Source organism: Fulmarus glacialis, unplaced genomic scaffold, assembly GCF_000690835.1.
Source record: "Fulmarus glacialis isolate BGI_N327 unplaced genomic scaffold, ASM69083v1 scaffold4294, whole genome shotgun sequence".
Classification (NCBI taxonomy): domain Eukaryota; kingdom Metazoa; phylum Chordata; class Aves; order Procellariiformes; family Procellariidae; genus Fulmarus; species Fulmarus glacialis.
Genome location: NW_009208516.1, coordinates 79,795 through 98,549, shown reverse-complemented (window position 1 = coordinate 98,549; position 18,755 = coordinate 79,795). Strand labels below are relative to the sequence as shown.

The window sequence follows — 18,755 nt, the reverse complement described above, 5'->3', positions numbered from 1 at the left end:
CGGACGCTTTGGGCTGTGGCGCAGGCGGGTATCCGCGGTGCCAGTGCGTGGCAGGGCTCTGGCTTGCAAGCAAGATCCCCGGCAGGTCTCCAGCCAGGGCTTTTGCACTTGCCCTCCGCTCCAGGCCGCTGGCATTGGCAAAGCAGCGGCCAGTATAGAACAGTTGTCACAACTAGATATTTAAAGCTTTTGGTCTCTGTTAAAGTCTTGCAGCACATCCTGGTGAAGGTGTCATGGACCAGGACACAAAACGTGGTTGTGGATATCACCACCAGCTAAGTAAAAAAAATAGGAAAGAAGCAGATATGGGACACGTGCAACATGCATGGCACAAATACACCATGGAATTTTTCTGTAGTGGGATTTAGTTTATGTCTTTGTATTGCTCAAAGGAAGAACTGGTAAGCAAGCAGTAGGGCAAAGTAGTATCAGAGATGTTGCTCATCTAGCTGCTCTGTTCTTTTACCCAAGATACTTTCTATTGTTTTGCTCCAACTGAATTATTTCTAGATCAAACATTCAAAGTAACGTCACAGGAAGCTACAAAGCTGAGTCTGGCATTCTCAAGGCCTCCACTGACTTCTGCAGAGGTGAGTGAAAGCCCCCACAGACTCTGAAATTGCAGTGTGTGTGACAAGTTTCAGGTATCTCTTGGTTCACTTGACTAAAATAAAGTCATTTGGTTCAGCACAAACAAGGGATGTCTGTATGGGCTATGCATTGTAGAGTGTATTAACCCAATTCAAGAATTGCCCAGAGAACTAACTTCTGTAACGTAGGGAGACATACCAAATAGAAGTATTCCTTCATTTTTTTCTTTAACGTCTACAGCTGGTTGGTGATAGAGACAAGATATTGGACAATATAGTCCTTGGATCTAACAAAGAATACACAATGTTTTTGCTGTTAATTGAGAGAAGTTTATCACACCTATGTTTGGAGAAGGAAAAAAAAAAACCTTCAGTTCAGAATAATGATCTAAGCTACTTCTTCCTCTCTGATGCATGACCACCACACCAGCGCGTGTTTTGTCACCAAAGCGTGAGGTGGCTTATGATGTATGCAGCTTGCTTACTGTATCTCGTTGTGCTGTATTTGTTTCCCAAGCAAGATGGCCATTACTATGCTTCCCTTTTTTCAAAGCAATCTGAACGTAAGTGATTGCTTGTGAGATTTTCTAAATGCGGTGCAGCCATGCACTACTCACGGTTAATCCTTTTGCCTATCCATTTTCAGGATTGCCGGAAGCTGAGTGAGGATGTCCAAAATGCAATTCTTGCAGTTGCCACAGTGTACTACTGGCTCCCCAAGGGCCAAGGTGAGATAGTGACAGCAGGGCAGTCACCACTATATAGGGTGGTGGTTCTTTCACCACTATATAAAGAAACCCAGTATTTCAGAGCCTAATATGAGATCTGGCATCTGCAGGAAAGCAAGTTAGCATGAGCAGGTAGTCCCATTATCAGCTATTCTGTAGACTTGCAACATGTTTATGAGTGAACCGCTTGTCTGTCTACTCCTGCAGATTTCCATCTGTGAAAGAGTGATAATGTAGGAAGTTGTATAGTTGATTGAGCATTCATATTTATAAAGTGTTGAGATCCTTGTCCAAAGTCCTTTTGGAACTGGGAAGCACGTTGCTTCCTTCCAGATACCTGTAACTTGACTTATATGGTGTATCCACACAAACGGAGCAGTCTGTGTGTTCATCTTCAGCAGTTGCTTTCTGTCGGTGCTGACTTTTTGACAACTTTCTTGCTCTTTCTCAATCTCAACCAGGTACTACTCTTCGGAAAATGGTACGAGATGCTACCACTGAAGTAGTGGAAGGAATGATCCAACTCACAGAAACAATTCTCAGTGCTCCATTGGAGAGGTAGTAATTTTCCAGGAAAAAAAAGGAAAAAAAGGTTAAAAGTATACTTGTTAGGAAGCAGCAAGTGCAGACTGCTTCCTAAGGGAAGGGGGAATGCAGAAGCAGAGCATTGTTAGGAGGCAGGAAGAGGCAGTGGCCTTATCAGCAAAGGCCCTGTCCTTCAGTATCTGAGTGAGCAGAGCAGTGCTGGTGAGGGTAGTGAGGTTCAGTTGAGAGTCCAGGTCATCAGACAAGCCCATAGCGATGAGGTCAAGCTGGAAAGTCAGGCCAGCAAGTCAGGATCAGGGTCAGGTCCAGAGAGAGTAACCAGCATCAGACACCATCCAGTGATTGCCCAGCATGCCATTACAATGAGTTGGGTCTGAGGTCAAGGCAGGAAGGTCAAATCAGTGGGTCAGGATCCGGGTCAGAATCAAGGGAGTATGAGACTGGGTGCAGGCATAACAGGGCCCAGTGAAAGAACCTCGGGGTAAAACCCCTCCTAAGGAAGGGCTTGCCCTCACTTCTAGCTTTCTTCACAATACTTATCAGCAAAGGAGCTGACCTTGTACTTAGCCAACTAAACTCTTCAACTGAGCCAGCTAAACTCCTAGGAGGGTGGAATACACTCAAGGCCCTGACAGTACCCTCTTGTTCCAGTGACTGAGTCAGGTACATTTGCCTACATGGAGAATAGATTTTCATCCTGTCTGTGGCAAGGAAAGATGCTGGGAGCAGGGTTCCCATGAAGGTGCTGGGTAGCTTTTACACTGTTTGGCAGTTTTTGCCCTTGGAGTGAAGTGTCATACGCAATGATTGCACAACTTTATAAATCTAGTTATTGGACCACTATGGACTGCTTCTTCTCTTTACGGATTACGCGCCACTACCCTTAGGCAGAGGTCAGCAATCTCTAATACAGACTTCTGATTTGCATAGATTCTGAAAGATAAATAATATGCCTAAGCACCTTGTGAGGCCTTTGTGAGAGGCTCCTGCTTCTTGTTCCAACAGATAATTAAACTCAGTAGGAGCCAGCACTTCTTGCTTTACACAGATAGGTGATACTAGTGACAAGCTGGTTGGTGACATCTTTCCAGCAGAACTTCTACTAGTGTGCATCATCTTTGGTGCAGAAAACAAAAACACAGTCTAGCAGAGTGGTGTTACTGAGTCTAACTTTGGGGGGCTATGCTTTGTTTCAGCTTGTCTCAGGAACAGCTTATATCAACTGGCGGTGTCTGGGAGGCATGTGAGCAAGTGTCCAACCTGCCACGAGGTGAGTGTTGTATACGCAGAACAACAAAACTAGGAGGTGTTGTCTTGGAATATCAATAGCCCTTGCAAGGGACGTTCTAGCTAGTACAATGAAGGCTCACTCTTCAAAACGTGACTGGTTTTGAAATGTATAAGCTTGGAAGCCAGGCCAGATTCTTTGCATGGCAACAATGCAGCTCTGAGGTCTGCAAAAAGTTTGATCCTATAATCTCAAGATCTAATGATCGCAAACCTAGATGAACATTGTTGCAAGCTGATTTGAATCAGTGCAGTGCCACAGTTTTCATCCTTTTGCTTTTGCAGATAACCAGGCAGCAGTTGCGTCAGCTCTGGCTGCATGTCTAGGTGTGGTCAAGGATGCTCTGGAGGAGATGGAACACGTAAGAAAGCCCCTAAGCCTTTGAGGAACCTGCAGTGATGGATTTCAGTGATGGAACATGGACTGTTTTATATACAGGCTTTGATTTAAATTTGTTCTGATACGAGCTAGATTACTATATTGTGCCTGGATCTTAATGAATTTTTAAACTCAAGCCTGGTTTACTTTATATAAGGTTTCCATAAAGCCATGTCCTGAATTGCTGGGGGGGATGGGGTGGGACGGCAGGGTGGTTTAGGTTGGTGTAAGAATGGCACTATTTGTCAGGTTCTTGCTGTTTGCTCTGTTGAGTTGGAGTCGGGGATTAGTTTTTCTTAGTCCAGTCCTGCTAGGATTAGCAGAATCTGGCAACTGAGATGCTGGTTGGAGAGAGATTCCTCCATAAACTATTTGTATGATTTCTAAATTATGTTTTCCCTTTCCTCCTCGGTGTTGCTGGGATTGATGTTAGGCTCTGGGTTTTCAGTGCATCTGTGTTCTCAGGCTCTGGTGGAAGGGCAAGACCCCTACAGTGACATCGTGGAAGATGAAGAGCTGGGCTTTCGGGGCAACAGAGATACGTATTGGTCAGAAGCTGACCGGAAGCTGCTTAACTCCTGCATGGGATTAATGAAAGCTTCTAAAGCTTGCCTGAAGAAGGTCTTGGCTGTAGTGAAGGCTTATGGCAAAGCTGATTCTCCAGAACAGATTGCTCAGCTGGATGATCTTGCAGACATTGCTAATGAGATCAGTCCAAGGTAAGCAGGTCTCTCCCTGTGCCGCTTTTTGCTCCAGAGCAGTCCCTGTCTTTCTCGAGGTGTAGAGAATGGATTAGGAAAACCTTTATGATACTGAAGCTGTGAGCAGGTGGTGGAAGCAGGTGTGGTAGGAAGACATAATATGGCATAGGCTGGTGGGAGTTGTGCAAGTTAGGAGAGGAACATATTTTGCAGCTTGGGGTGGAGCTGTGGCTATGTCTCACTCTAAGGTGAGAGTGGCACATAGATGTCTGAGAAGGCAGTGAGAGGTATCCCATTGGTATGACTGACATTGTCTGCTTGTCATGCACTGCCGTTCCTGACTTACATTCAGGGTGGGTGTAGGCTTTGACCAGGATCCATGAGTTGTGCTATTAGGACCTTTCTTCCATTGCTGCTCTCTCTTCTAGTGTTGATGAGCTGGCACTGAGCATGTATCCACCTATGAACCAGTTGGCTGTGCGACTCAATGTAAGTATCTGCAGCCTGCATGCGGGTCTACTCACTTGGCTGTAGAGAAGGGGAAGAAATTGAATTGGGGGGATTATGTGACTGTCTCAGTAACAAGTTCTTAGGGATGAAGAGTCCCCTTTGGTTCTTGCACACTTAGCTTCCTTCAGGTGGAAATGCATTCCTCATCTTCACTTCTTCAGGGAAGATCATGGCCACCTGAGCTTTGGCTCTGAACTATAATCCATAGAGACGTCCAATGACAGTACCTCAGGAAAGTGAGGTCTAAGGCTGCCGATGTACTGCATGTCTACTTTCTTCTTTGGGTAATGTAGACTTGCTTAAATAAAGTTATCTAAATTAAAAATACAAATTAAAAATTCTCACAGTGAGCGTAGTTAGGCACTGAAACAACCTGCTCGGAGAAGCAGTGGAATCTTGGTCTTTGGCAATACTCAAAACTTGACTGGGCAAGGCTCTGAACAACCTGACTGAACTTTGAGGTGGGCCTTGCTTTGAGCAGGAGGTTGTGCTAGATGACTTCTAGGGGTCCCTTGCATCATAAATTAAGTATGTATCTTCTCATATCTGAGATTTTTTATACTTAATTCTGGTTTCATGCCTTTGGCCAGTGGCTTGATTTTTTGGGGTAAAAAAGAAAGTATTGCTTAATATCAAATTGCATTACAGCCAGTCGCTTGTAACTTCATACCTTAATACCAGTTACCAATTTCTAATAGGCTTAACTTTTTAAAGAAAAAAGCATTTTAACGTATACTGTCTTTATTTTCACCTGTCCCAGCCCAGCAGTAGGTTGGGAGACACTCCCAGCATGGCAGTGATAGATAGCTTCCTTCTGCATCAGGATCTGTGGTAGTTTTACTCATTCTTGGCTGCGTTGGTCACCCCCCTTTCTTTTCTAGTACTGCTGAGTCCCTTTTTTTGCCACGTTTGGCTCACTTTATTTCCCTTTTGTTTCTTTCTAGGCTGCTAAGTTGGCCTCGGTATTAAAGAAAGTCTTAGAGATTACAAAGTGAGTATGAGTTACAGTTTTATGAGTATGAGTTACAGTTTTATAAGTGTGTGTTCCCTGCTATGAAGGTTGTTATCTTTCTGCCTCCTGTCAAAGATGACTCATTTCTGTACAGTAAATGCTGGCATTTTGGAATAATTATGATGTAATCCGGTCATAAAGGGATCAGAGTAAGAAAAGGATGGTAGGGATGAAAGTGGTTCCCACTGAAGATGCACACATACGTGTGAAGATTTGGGACTAGAGACATGGATGTGGGTTCTTACTTGCTCAAAGCACTCTGGGGCTATAGAAGTCCTGTTTTAACACTGTGGTAATTCAACACTTCACAATACCCATGTGTTGTCTGGATGCATAAGACACCCAGGAGGCTTTCCTAATGAATTTCCTCCACTTTTGCAGGACAAGCCATGTATGTCCACCATCAGAGGAAGGCTGGGTGCAGTTTCTAACTGGTGCAGTAGATCACAACATGAACAAAATCAAGAACTTCACACAGGGTCAACTTTAGCTCTTCCGTGTCTACATGTGTTGCTGCCACTGGCTCTGGCATATGCTTTTCCAGTGAATCTTGTTATTCTCCAGCTACTGGGAGAATGATGAGAAAAATGTTTTTAGGAGAGAACTTTACTGCCACTTGGTAAAACTTTCCCAGGAAGTTGCTCTTTGCCATTGCAGAAGGTGTCATTTTGCTTGGATTCCTGGGATGGTGCATCTTAATGCTGTGAATGTGCCCCATTCTTCAGACATTACAACTACTATGGGGTTCAAAGAACAATAAAACATTGCTAGATTTGCATGAGTGGCTTTATCTGTTTTCAGGTGGCAGAGGATATATACAGAAGGAAAGGGTCTTGCTTCTTTTGCAAGCAGCCCGATGAACCATTAAAAAATACGCAGGACTGCTGCTATTTCCTGTCTAACCTTAGAGAAGAGTGAACTATCTTTCTCTTTTCTATTTTCTCAGAAAGCAGTAGAAAATATTATTTACTACTTTACCAACGTCAAGGATGTGTAGGGGGATAAGAGTGTATCTCCAGAAAAATGCTACATCTGTCATCACTTTAAAGTTCTAGGACTTTTTTGCCACGGGTAGGGAGAATGACTAAGCACTGGTGGGTTCAGCACATATGCATGGTGAGAAATGCAGCATCTTGTTGAGCATTTAGCCCATCTTTGTCACAGTAAGGTTCAACTTACAAAACTGGAGAGTGGGCATAGTGGCAGGTGGGAGAGAGTTGAGTTTGTACAAATAATCAAAGTCAGACATGGTTTTAAATATAACTTTAATTAAACTGTTAACATTTATGCTTGCCTAAGATCAGGGCACAGATCGTTACCACTCTTGTAAACAGGACAGCAGGACCTGTCCTAAGTTGGGCATCAGGCAGCTGCAATGTTGACAGTTTTGTAGCTCTTCAGGTTTTGGAGTTGAAGGCAGGTAAGATGTGCAGTGAGTCTTCTGGGCCCTGCTTGGATGGGGGTGAATGGTATTTGCAGCTGTTGAATACTTTTAGGTTGCACAGAGCCCAACCTGAAAGGCGAGAAGGGATTATACAGGAAGTGCACCTCTGTGTATTTCTAGTTCCCAGGGCCCAGGAGATGCATTTGCTAGACAGGAGTGGTGGTGCCAAAAAAGGGAAAGAAAAAAAACATAGAAGGCGGCTAGCAGTTATCTAAACTACAACAATGTAATTGTGATCTGACGGTAGTTTGGGAGGGAGATATGACAGAAGTGTTGAACTCCCCATGGAGGCATCTAAGGTTACTTTGTCCTAATGCAGCTTCTTGAGAGAAATGCGGGGATTTTTTTCATGTGAAGGAGAGCATGCCTTTTTGGATGACTCTTGGCTAAGTCAAGTTTGCCTGATTCTTCAGAAGAGAAGGGGAAGACACTGTTAAAATTGTACCCAGGGACTGCCTTTATGGCTGACAGTGGGTAATGGGTGGAAAGATATGTCACAAACAGTATGGTTTTACCCCACTTATGGATGTTCAAGTGGCTAGCTAAAAAGCAATTGGTTTTTCAACAGCAAATAATTTCTAAATTTCATAGTTCATTTCAGTGACCTGTAACTGTTGTCTTAATTAATGTGTATTTCTGCCTAAGTCTTGTGGTACTTCTCTTTGTTGGCAGGGGGCTTTCCTTCTGCTGTCTAGGCCTTTGGGGTTGAAGTTTCACAAATGTCATACTGGCTTCAACTTTTGTATTATACATCTGTTGAAAGTTCTGTTACCTGGCTTTTTTCCTTTTCAGTGTGAAAATCTTCTATATTATCTGTAAATAAAGGACGGGATGCCTGGGGCTTTCGTGCTGTAGCAGTCTCTTCCTGCCACGTTGTTGCCTGCATATTTCTGGGGACAGCCTTTCCTGTGCAAGGGTTTCTCTAGCTTGTATTGTATCTCTTTTTCCATTTACCGTTCTTAGATCAATCAGTTTGCACTTACCTGTACTTCCTTTGTCTGTAAATGAGCCCTCGCCCTGCGACCACTACCACACACTTCTCCAAGGGTTCGGTGAGAGGGTTCAGGAGGCTGATCTTTGCTGTGCTTGGCTGATATTGTACCATATTTTCTGGAAACTGTTGAAAGAAGGAAATGAGCTGAAACTGAGAGAAGGAAAGAGATTCTTCTACGATTAAAGGGAGATAAATGATTTTTTGGTGCCAGAGGTCTCAGCCTGAGCTGCCAGTTGCCGGAAGAGGCAAAGTCCAGCTTACTTTTTTCTCAACTATAGTCTTCTGCTGTAGTTTCCTTCTGCAGCCTCTGATTTCCAGACTGGTGAGTGAGTTAGGAGTCATCGGGATTTTTTTATGTTCACACATAGACAAGATAGAAGTGGGAGTACTGTATACAAGTGTGGCACAGCTCACCTTTCCCAAACTGATGTCTCAGTGCTTTGAAATAACACAGCATGAGGACAGCCACTCAACCCAGCAGAATTTTTTTGCTGCTTATGACTATGAAAGCTGTTTTCTCACTACTGCAGAAACAGAGTAATAGACTGATCTAACCTCAATAGTGAGAGGGGGATCACAAATGCTGATCTCTTCCTGTGCAAAGTGTATGTAGAAGGAGTCCTCGTCTCTTAGCACGGCAGTCAGCCTAAGCAGATGGTTCTCTCCCAACTCTTTTCTGTACCGTGAGTAAGGCACAAAGACCTGCAGGTTGTTAGCTGGAATAGAGTGGTGAAATACAGATGACAATGCAGATTATAAGTACAGTCTGGTCATAGCCTGCCTGGCACCTGGGAGTGTTTAGTGCCCAACATTGTACTAAAAGCTGCATCATTTAAAAGCTTAAGTGATCCCAACTGGATTTGCAGATTCAAAACCTCTAAGGTGATGTTGCCAAAGTGTTTTATTTCAATCACCTACAATCAACCAACCTATTCAGCCAACTTATGTAAACTTACGGCTAAATGCATTTTTCCTGAAGTGAGAGGACTAGATATGCTTTTCAAGCCATGCACCCAGTAGAGTCCTTACCTTCATTGCTTTTGAGGATAAAATGAAAATCTTCCTTCCAAAGTTGGGTAACGGGCACACCATTATAATGTAGAGACTGGGCCCCAACTACCAGGTGAGTAGCCTTTTCTCCACCACTGTGGTTAAACACGTCAATGGAAAGCGGAACATCTTGTCCCAGTAGCAGAGAACTCTCTGACTGGAGGTGGATGAAAAGGTTAACTGGCTCTTCAAGGGCAGTAGGAATGGAGCTAAACTGTGTTTTGCTGCTGCTGCTGGTTGTCTCAAATTTCTTGATCTTTCTGTAGGCTTTGTCAAGTACTTCTTTTTCCTGAAGAGAACCTGTCACAAAAAAAGGAGCACAGGTTTTGGTATTCTAAGGACACTGTCAGAAGGATGGTGTTGAATTATCCTGGTAGTACTGTAGATAACTGTTTCTAAGAGTATAGAGAGATACGCTGTTGTGCTTCTGGTTGGAGCAGTTCGAGAATTTCAGCTGGCAGGACATTCATTGGATGTGCCTGAAAGATTCTACTTGAAAAGATTTGTCATAGTTTTTAAAGCACCTTGGTGCTAACATCTGTCAGAGTAAAAGAGGCAGTTGCCTCTTTAACTATAGGTGTAGCTAGGGCACAGGACTATGTTCTCTTGTGATGGACTGCAGCCAAGGAGACAACATGCCATAAGCTAAGATGAGATGGTAGGGTTGGGTCAGGGAAACAGCACTCAGTAATAGATTCTGAAGGGGGAGCTACTTTTTGAGGGAAGGATTTAGACAATATCTGAGAGCACAACAGGCCTTTTCAGAAAACTGGAGTCTGAAAGATATCTGTATATATTACAGGGGTAGTGGGAGGTGAATGTACAGAGTATAAAGGTAACAGAAATTAGGAAAGAAGGTTTTCCAAACAGGAAAGCGCCTGGTGAAGAAAGGCCTGGCCTTCTAGAGAGCTGGTTAATGTAATTAAGCAGGATGAAATTTGGGGTATGACTTTGATTCTGTAGACAGCAAGAGTAAGGTGGTGGTGTGCCATTCAGGAAGGAGAAGTGGTGAGACGTGGATGACCCTAGTGCTCTGGTATGGCTCTGCTCTCTAGTCCTTTACTCTTCACTTGTAACACTGGCAGGGAGCGTGCTTAGGCACTTGCCTACCCCGTACCTTCAGGATACTTGTAGTTGTGTGTGATATCCTCACAGCGTTCACTGCCCACACTCTTGGTGCTGATGTTGTTGCCAGTGTACTTTGTGCCACCGAGAGCTGGCTTGAGGGTGTTGTCTGCTTTTTGTATCCAGACCTGGCACTTCGCATTGATGGCAGCAAAGAAGTAGCAGACATCATAATCAACTTCTGTGTCCCCTTCCTTGATGGCTTGAACAGGGGCTGGCCCACAGAAGGATGGACCTGAAGAGAAAATGTAGCCCAGTTAAGATTCAGATGCTTTACCAACTAGACCCACGCCTAGTTTAGACCTATACTGGGAGTGGTGAAGTATCTAGTTTAGGAGGACATTCAGAAGCAGTGCTGTGACAGAGTTCTTAGAGCTACACAAGCTGCACAAACCAAACAGATGAATGATGATTTAGTGCTTAAAGTCAACAGGGTGAGTCCCTGGCCTTTTGCATCCTCCCATTGGAAGTTGGGGAAGGGAGGAATATTGAACTGCTTTATTTGCTCCCCACTCCACTCCCCGCTCCATGCCCCCAAGCCCGTCTTTGATATCTTACCTTTGCTTTTTTCCTGGCAGGTGGCATCCAGTGCCTGCCACCCACTGTACTCTGGTAGCAAGTCCGCTCGAGCCATCCAGCATTCGTTCCAAACGTGGAAGGTCCTGCAAGAGACAACATCACGTGCTTATACCAAGGGACTGAGCCTGGAGGTACAGTAAAGTTTTAGCCAAACCACAACAAATTAATGCTCCTTTGAAAGAGCTCAATGCATGTTGAGGAGAGCAGAGACCATGGTTTTTGACACAAGTGGAGTTTCTCCAGGTGGACTGGGCTATCATTCTTCCTTTTTGGGCCCTCTGCAGTTTGGGTTGCGGCTATTTCTCAAGAACAGGTCATGTAGACAGGATCTCAGCTGAGCTGTCTCCTCTCCACCTCCCTGTAGCGGTTTACCTCTTTCTTTTCCCCCCCTCTGTTACTTCCTAGATCCAGGTATTGTCTCAAATTCTTACTTGGGTCCTGCCATGTTTTCTTACCAGACACGGGCACTCTTCTCTTGTGTAAGCAGTGTCCCATCTTCATCGTAATACTCATCCACACTCAGGCTGCTGTTAGTGTTGTGAGCCCACGTAAAGCCTGTGACCACCCTGGTAGGAATTCCCAGGCACCTCAGAACTGTGCAGAAGAAAGAGCTGTGAATCAGTTGTGCATCCTGCCCTAAGGGTGCCTCTGCTGATAGATACAGAGCCTTTTTTGGTGCCAGGCCTATTGGGAATAGCACCAGGCCTGCTGTTTGTACGCTGCAAGAGGCATTGCCCCTTCAGTAAATAAGCTGTCATAGGTGCATTCAGTGAATGGTGTGTACTGGTACTCTTTATCTCAAAGCTAGCGATGCTGAATGTTGATGAGGAAACTCTGAGGATCTGCCTCTCACCTAAGGATTAAAGGTTATGTTACTGGGATCTGTGTTAATCCAGGAATTTAGGCATATGCTAGAGGTTCTGCAGATCAGATAAGCCTTTGCTCAACACAAAAGCCTTTGAACCACCACTGTACCTGAACACATGACTGCAGCTAACACCCAGCACTGCCCGTAGCGGACAGGCTTGCATTGCGATGCAACCCACTGCCGGAGGATGGGGCTGCTTCCCAGCCACTTGGAAGGGGGTGTCCCATTATAGTATTGCCCGGTCCCACATTCTGTCAGGATTCCTCTAAATTCATCACAGTTCAGCTGCAGGGAAGGAGGAGAGAAAGATGGATTAAGGAATTGCCTCTCTTTGGTAGGTACACCTCATCCTGTTTGATTAAGCTACTCCCAAGGCAGATAAAACCAAAAGGATTTTTTGTGCAAAGCATGAAGGTCATGGCTGAGCAGAATGGGTGCAACAGTCTCCCCTGAGATTTATTCAGTAAGTGTACTGTCACTGCTAAGAGACTCCTGCAGCACTACTTGTCTGCTGCAGGAATATCAGGAAGGGCTGGAGATGGGCAGGAGGTGGTGTTTGGAACAGCCGTAGGCAGGCTTCCTCTTTGGTCGGTGAGTTGCCATAAACTGGGATTGAGAAGATGCTAGCCTTCGCTCTGCATTTGGGTCTTCTCTGCTAGGGTCAGGGCTGCTGTCTGCTCTCCTTACCATGGCAGCAACTGTGCGGCAGATGTAAATAGGGTTCTTGCGCTGGGTGTGATCCTTGTCTCGTTGATGGCGTTCACCTACATCCAGCAGTGTGAAGCAGATGTCAACAATGTCTTCCTCAAACTGAAACAACAACGCATAATTTCAGGAAATTTGGCCTGAACATTTGTTCTCTGGAGTCCCTGCAAGGGTTTGTAACTGTGCAGATTATTTCTCCCTTTCTGCTGATAGTCTTACATAGGTGGGCTGTGGAGGTGAGCTGCAGGCAGAGATTTGGAGGGGGAGCACAACATACTAAAGGCAGACCTACAGCTTTATTGAAGCAAGGTGGGAAATGCATAGGCATGATACTACATCCCCTGGTTGAGGAAAATTGATGCTTTTCTGGAGCACACTCTAGTTTGGCACAGAGGCACTTCTGTGATCTGGTGGCACTAAAGTGGAATAAAATTCCATTCTAATCACGGGTGTCAGATGGCGTTGGGCAAATTGGAAGATCTACTTGTCCTCACTTTACCTGTAAAATAGAGACACTGTTAAGCTCTGTTAAATGCTTTTATATCTGTTGATGAAGGGAAGGCACACAAAGCCCAGATACAGATCAACACATTTCTTCACAGAGGACAGCCTGAGAAGGTAGCTAAAATTACATATACAGGGTTATGGGACTTCATACACAGGTCCCTGTTCTCCTGCACAGTCTTAGACAAAGACAGTGAGTGCAGAGAGCAAGTTCTTTCATCAAAGCCATAGTATGGAAAGGGATAGCATCCTGTACGCACAGGAGATATGCACCCTTCCTCTGCTGGTGGCTGTAAGACAGCACAGACATACTGGACCTCTTGCTTACCTGACAGAAGTCCCAGGGTTGTGCTAGGACTGCATTTTCAGTCCCCCAGTAGATGACACCCTCTTGGTTTAAAATGTACTCCTGCCGCTGTGCCTCATTAGCCAAGAACACCACATCATCTAGATTAGGGGAAAAAACCATCAGGAAGAAAGCATTCCTGGTCTCGGACGCACTTGCATCTGTCTTACATTAGCAGACTCCACTGCACTCCAGGGACTTCGGCAGTCCCTGGCATTCTGCCCTGGGAAAATACCACAGATTCTGAATCAGACAGGAAAGAAGAATTTCATTGTCATCTCTGTTTCCTTGTTCAAAAAGTTCCTTCAGACCTAGGCTATTGCACTAGCTAGCTCTTTTATTTTCCTGGCTGTTGACTTCTCTATTCCTAAGAAAGATACAGTGGCCTTAATCAGACCAATTATAATCTTGACTCATCTTAAAATCTTTATTATAGGAAACACTTTATCAAACATTTTTCCCTTAGCAGGAGGACAGGGCTCTAGCAGCGGAGTACTCGGGAAGAGGGCAGAAGTGCTGAGGCAGGCAGCTTTGAGTTTTTATTAGCCCCTACCTCCTTCCTAAGGTGCTGTGAGGAGCAGGGCAGGAGTGGCGGGGAGCACTAGGTGAGTCTGCCTCAACCTCCATGGAGGCAGAGTGCCAGAGCTCAAAAGCTGTTTTTGTGAAGTGACTGATCGCAGCCTGCCTTTCTGTTTCTGACCACATACCTTGGCACCAGGGATTAAAGAGAAGGGTGAAGTTGCCCAGGAGGTGGTAAGACTTGGAGGCATGTAAAAGCAGAGCGTACTGGCCAATGGGAGCATTGGCAGGCGTGTTCACAGAGATGGTCCAGAAGCATGGGTCCTGTTCTTCCAGTGCTGCGCTCCACTGCTTCTGGTCTCCCAGGCTGGAGATGGGAAATTCAGTCTGGGTTCCATCTGCTTTGGAAGGATGTGTTCCTGCAGCCAAAGAGATCTGGTTGTGTCTATTCCAGACATGCATCCTCACCCATGCAGAATGCAGGGACGTTGTCTACATCTGGAGCCATAGCTCTCCTTTCTTGTAAGAGAGTCTTAACCCTTTAGCAGCTTAATGCCTAGTGAATCTTCCTAAGGTTAGTACTGCACTCAGGCCTCCATGTTTGAAAGTGGGATGTGTATTTCATAGATTTTTAGAAACCAGGAACAGCCAGAATGGTGCAGACCTGCTGCTCCTAGAATTCAGTGTCTTGTAACAAAAGTCACAGCCAAATGCTCAGATTATGGTAAAACAAGCTGGGGCTGAATGCTGGTGCCCTTCTCAGGAGTCTCGCTAGAAAACACTCTGTAATAGAAAACATCGTAACAGGCTAGCTAAGTTTGAACATTCCTAAACCAAAAGCCAGGAGAGAGGAGAGATCCTGTGAGTACCTTCAAATCATAAAGTAGTGAACCTGCATTGGTTATTGTGCTGCAGTGCCTCTTCTGGAGAGAGATGTAGTTTTGACCCTGCAGTCCCAGCAGCAGGAGACTCTACTCTGCCTTAGATAAACAGTTCACTGGCCTTACTTGTAAATGTGGGCACCTCTGTCCAGCTCTGAAGATGGCTTTTGCCACCAGCTCTGTTCTTCAGGTGTGGAGGACTAGAGCTCTGATAGGTATGGTAATGATGTTACCTGTCTGTACTATGAGGAAGGTCCTCTTCAGCTGCTGCAGGTAGCTGTGTACTGGAGCTGAGAAGCTCACAGTGATAGTGAATGGCTGCCCCCGCCTCACCATAAGCCTTTCAGTGCTGATTTCTTCTGTGTGGTGGTTATTGTTGTTCATTGTGATGTTGAAATCACATTTTTTGATGCTCAGACCTGTAGTGTGAGAAGATACAGAATGAGTTTGGGGCTGTGAGCTGCCCGCAGTCTGGCCCTGGGCCACATCCTGAGACACACAAACAGCTGATCATATGTTTCTCCACTCTGACAGTGCCCCCCTGCCTTTGAGACTTTCTGCCCAGTAACCGTAAGGGCCCTTTCACTCTGAGCTTGGTTGTTCTTGTGTCAAGTGGCTAATGAGCTGCCTTTGCTTATATCTTAGCATCATTAAGTGAACCAAGTGATTATGCAAAAACTCCTTCCTGCCCAGGAAAGGACATGGAATAGACCCGAGCATTCAAATGATACAGATGATGTGGTTAGCTCTAAGCATGCACTGTGACTACATTTGGAGTCTTACTCTGTGTACTCAAGGGCACCGATGGCACTCAAAGCAGTGTCTCTCCACGTGGATACATGGCTGAAATTGTGCACAGGAGACAAGCTATTACACCCCACTTGCAATATGGGTGCAAGCTCCTCCAGCAGTTACTGCACTATATATGTCTGATATGCACCAAAGACCAGCAACTGGTGCGAAGTTCACTGCTGGTTCAAATCCAATGTGGCTGTATAGTCCTGGAACTATGCTGGATCACAGCAAATTAAACACCAGTTTTTCCTTCTTTGCACCACATTAGTTGGCAATCTCGCAGCCAGAGCTGCAGGAGACAGAAGAGCTCCTCCTCCTCCTGTCTCCTTCTGTCCAGCACCAGAAGAGAGAAAAAAATTGTCACGATTTCAAGCACCCAGTTTGGTGTTCAATGGCTGTAGTGTGATCATATACTTGCACTTTTCTTTTGGTTTTGGTGGTGTTCTTAATCTTTCCAGACTTCTTGCTGAGAAGCAGGTAACACCCTGGTTTTTCTCAGCCTTGGGATCATCCTGACCTCACTTATTTCTTCAGCTCCTAACTCATCACTAGAGATCCTTGAACCTGTGGGTTGTAACTGCTGCCCCTTATATGACACATCCTGTCACCTACCTCCTCTTGCTGACCCAGGCTCCTGCCTTTGTTCCAGCTGAAAAAAAAAAAAAAATCCGCAGAGCGTTCCCCTGCTGTCTAAAGTCATTGCTCCTGTGCTAAAGCCACAACTGCTACCTCCCCTTGCTGACCCAGGTTCCTCTCTTTGTTCCAGCTGAAAAAAAAAAAAAAATCCACAGAGCATTCCTGTGCTATCTAAAGTCATTGCTCTTGTGCTAAAGCCCCAGCTACTACTCTGCAGTTTTCATTGGTGTGCTCTCTCCTTATGTCTAACTTGCCTTGTCCTCTGCATTGATACCTTCTCCCATTGTTGTTGTCCCTTCTGTGTTTGTTGTGGGAGTCCCATTGGATTGTGTGCTTTGTTTCTTTTTTCCCATATGAATTTTGTCATGCGTTTTTTTCAGTGAATGATTCTGGTCCGGCTTTCACATCCCTTTCCGGCTGTCATAGTTCATAGCCCTGCACCAGTTTAAGCTTTACAGAGCCAACTCTGACCTCGTATATTTTCTTCTCTGTGATGAAGATGTCTGTTCTGGCTATCTTGTAGACCGGTGAGTCATATGCAGTCTGGCTCCATCTCCTTCGTATGACTTTTCATGGATCTTATTGTCACTTTCTTCAAGGTTGCTTGGAACCTGGACCCTCTCCTTGCTCAAGTGGCTAAAACACTTAGTCATCTCTCTGCTTCAGTTTTGCAGTCTGGCTTACCTCCCCCCACCCACTGGCCCCAACCCCTACGTTAAGGATAACTCTCTTGCCTTTACTTCCAAACGCTCACATGTCTGCCTTAGCTGCCTCTTACTGCTTCTCTCAAACTCCTCTTAGGCATTGATACCAGCTTTTGTTTGCTGTCCCTTTCTGAGCAGTCTTCCGTGCGAATTGAACTCCCTTAGCCTTTAAAGCACTTTCTTGGCTCCTGCCCTGTAAGAAGCTCACCTCTTCTACAAGCCTCATGAACACTGTCTTGGAGCAGGGACAGCTGTTTTTCCTGACAACTGGCAAATGCTTGGGACTAACCAAAGTGATTTTTGCTTACCTTGGCCCATGTCTAGTTCCCTGTACCGTGAAAGTCTTCAGCTCCTGCTTTCTCTGGTGGGCAATGGCTCCTTCCTTCAACTCTCTTTAAAAATTACCCACTTGCAAAGTTGTTTGCTTGATTTCTTTATACAGGGTGGGACGTGATGTTGCCACCTCTCCTTCAGCTTATCTTGCTGGCCTGCTGTGCAGAAGTTGAAGGCTCCTTTATCTCTGAGACCACACTAAAGACACCCACAGAAAGCGGGGACTTTTCCTACCTACAGATGAGGTTAAATTCCACAGCGGGATGTGAGGCCTTTAAAGACAGCCAGTGACAATTTCTTCAAAGAGCTGCGTTTTGGGGACCCCAGAGTAGGAAATGCAAATCTTAACTTGGCTCTAAACAATGCACAGAATGCACTTCAAATGTAAGCGTTGAAGAGCTGCTCTCCAACGTTGACCCTAAGCTACTTAGATCTTAGATCAAGGGGTTAAAAAAAAAAAAAGTCAATACATCCATTGCCCTTGTGCCTAATTCAAAAAAATGAAATGACTTCAAAATGAGGAAACTTGTTAAAAGCAACAACTAAAAAAAGTAGAATTTCTGTAGCATAATGCAGACTATGTAAAAATAACAGACTGGAGACTTGGACTAAATACAGTCTTAAAGTTGCCGTAATATAAAAGGAAGGTCACTGCATTGAAAAATAATTGGTCAAAAGACAGGAAGTAAAAGAGCACAAATAAACAGTTTTCACTGTGGAGTGAGTCATCAATAGTTTTGCAGAAACCTTTGATCTTCCACAAATTCATGAATAATTTGAGAAGCCAATAAAAAGACATGAGGTGGCATAGCTTCCTCAGTTATTCTGAGTAGTAAAGATGAGGGAGGCAGCTTTGGAAAAGTGGTAGAGGAATCTGGAGATATTGAATGACTAGGCCATAAAATAGCAAGTAGAGATCAGTGTAGGCACATATACAATAGGAAAAAGGGACCCATATCTTACATAAGCAGTGATGCATTCAGAGGTAGTTGTAGCCATTCCAGAATGAGATTTGGATTTATACTTGTTAGCTGCTGCACAGTATAGTCCAGTGAGCTTGGTGTTTTTCTTAGTATTTGCATATGAAATTTTACAATTGCTTGCTTCTATGTGTCATTTAGGCTAAATACAAACTCTCTTAGTTTTAGGCATTTACAGCATAGCCTTAATTGTAAAGATTCACTTTCACAGAATCGCAGAATGGTTGAGGTTGGAAGGGACTTCTGGAGGTCATCTTGTCCAACCCCCCTGCTCAAGCAGGGCCACCTAGAGCTGGTTGCCCAGGAGCACGTCCAGACAGCTTTTGAGTGCCTCCAAGGATGGAGACTCCGTAGCCTCTCTGGGCAACCTGTGCCAGTGCTCAGTGGTGGCCCTCACAGCGAACAAGTGTTTCCTGGTGTTCACAGGGAACCTCCTGTGTTTCAGTTTGTGCCCATTGCCTCTGGTCCTGTCACTGGGCACCACTGAAAAGAGCCTGGCTTCATCCTCTTTTCACCCTCCCCTCAGGTACTTATATACA

General features: G+C 45.0%; 2 protein-coding genes across 2 annotated transcripts; one reads left to right on the top strand and one right to left on the bottom strand.

The window, feature by feature from the left end:
* Window positions 1-510: 510 nt before the first annotated feature.
* CCNDBP1 (cyclin D-type binding-protein 1) lies at window positions 511-6,530 on the top strand (the record flags this gene model as incomplete). The annotated part of the gene is made up of 9 exons (XM_009576507.1): window positions 511-590; window positions 1,237-1,318; window positions 1,780-1,876; window positions 3,061-3,134; window positions 3,437-3,513; window positions 3,996-4,249; window positions 4,660-4,720; window positions 5,686-5,732; window positions 6,135-6,530. Coding segments are annotated over 9 exons (881 nt in total), but the record flags the coding sequence as incomplete, so codon positions are not given.
* Window positions 6,531-7,115: 585 nt separating this feature from the next.
* Window positions 7,116-17,329, bottom strand: LOC104075847 (erythrocyte membrane protein band 4.2-like). Its single transcript, XM_009576504.1, has 13 exons — window positions 17,212-17,329; window positions 15,002-15,187; window positions 14,076-14,306; window positions 13,351-13,469; window positions 12,501-12,623; window positions 11,921-12,098; window positions 11,401-11,539; window positions 10,925-11,028; window positions 10,359-10,601; window positions 9,221-9,541; window positions 8,747-8,907; window positions 8,181-8,314; window positions 7,116-7,266 (listed from the first exon to the last, which is right to left on the bottom strand). The coding sequence occupies exons 1-13, from the start codon at window positions 17,219-17,221 to the stop codon at window positions 7,116-7,118; spliced, it is 2,100 nt and encodes a 699-aa protein (XP_009574799.1). The 5' UTR covers window positions 17,222-17,329.
* Between the last annotated feature and the right edge of the window lie 1,426 nt (window positions 17,330-18,755).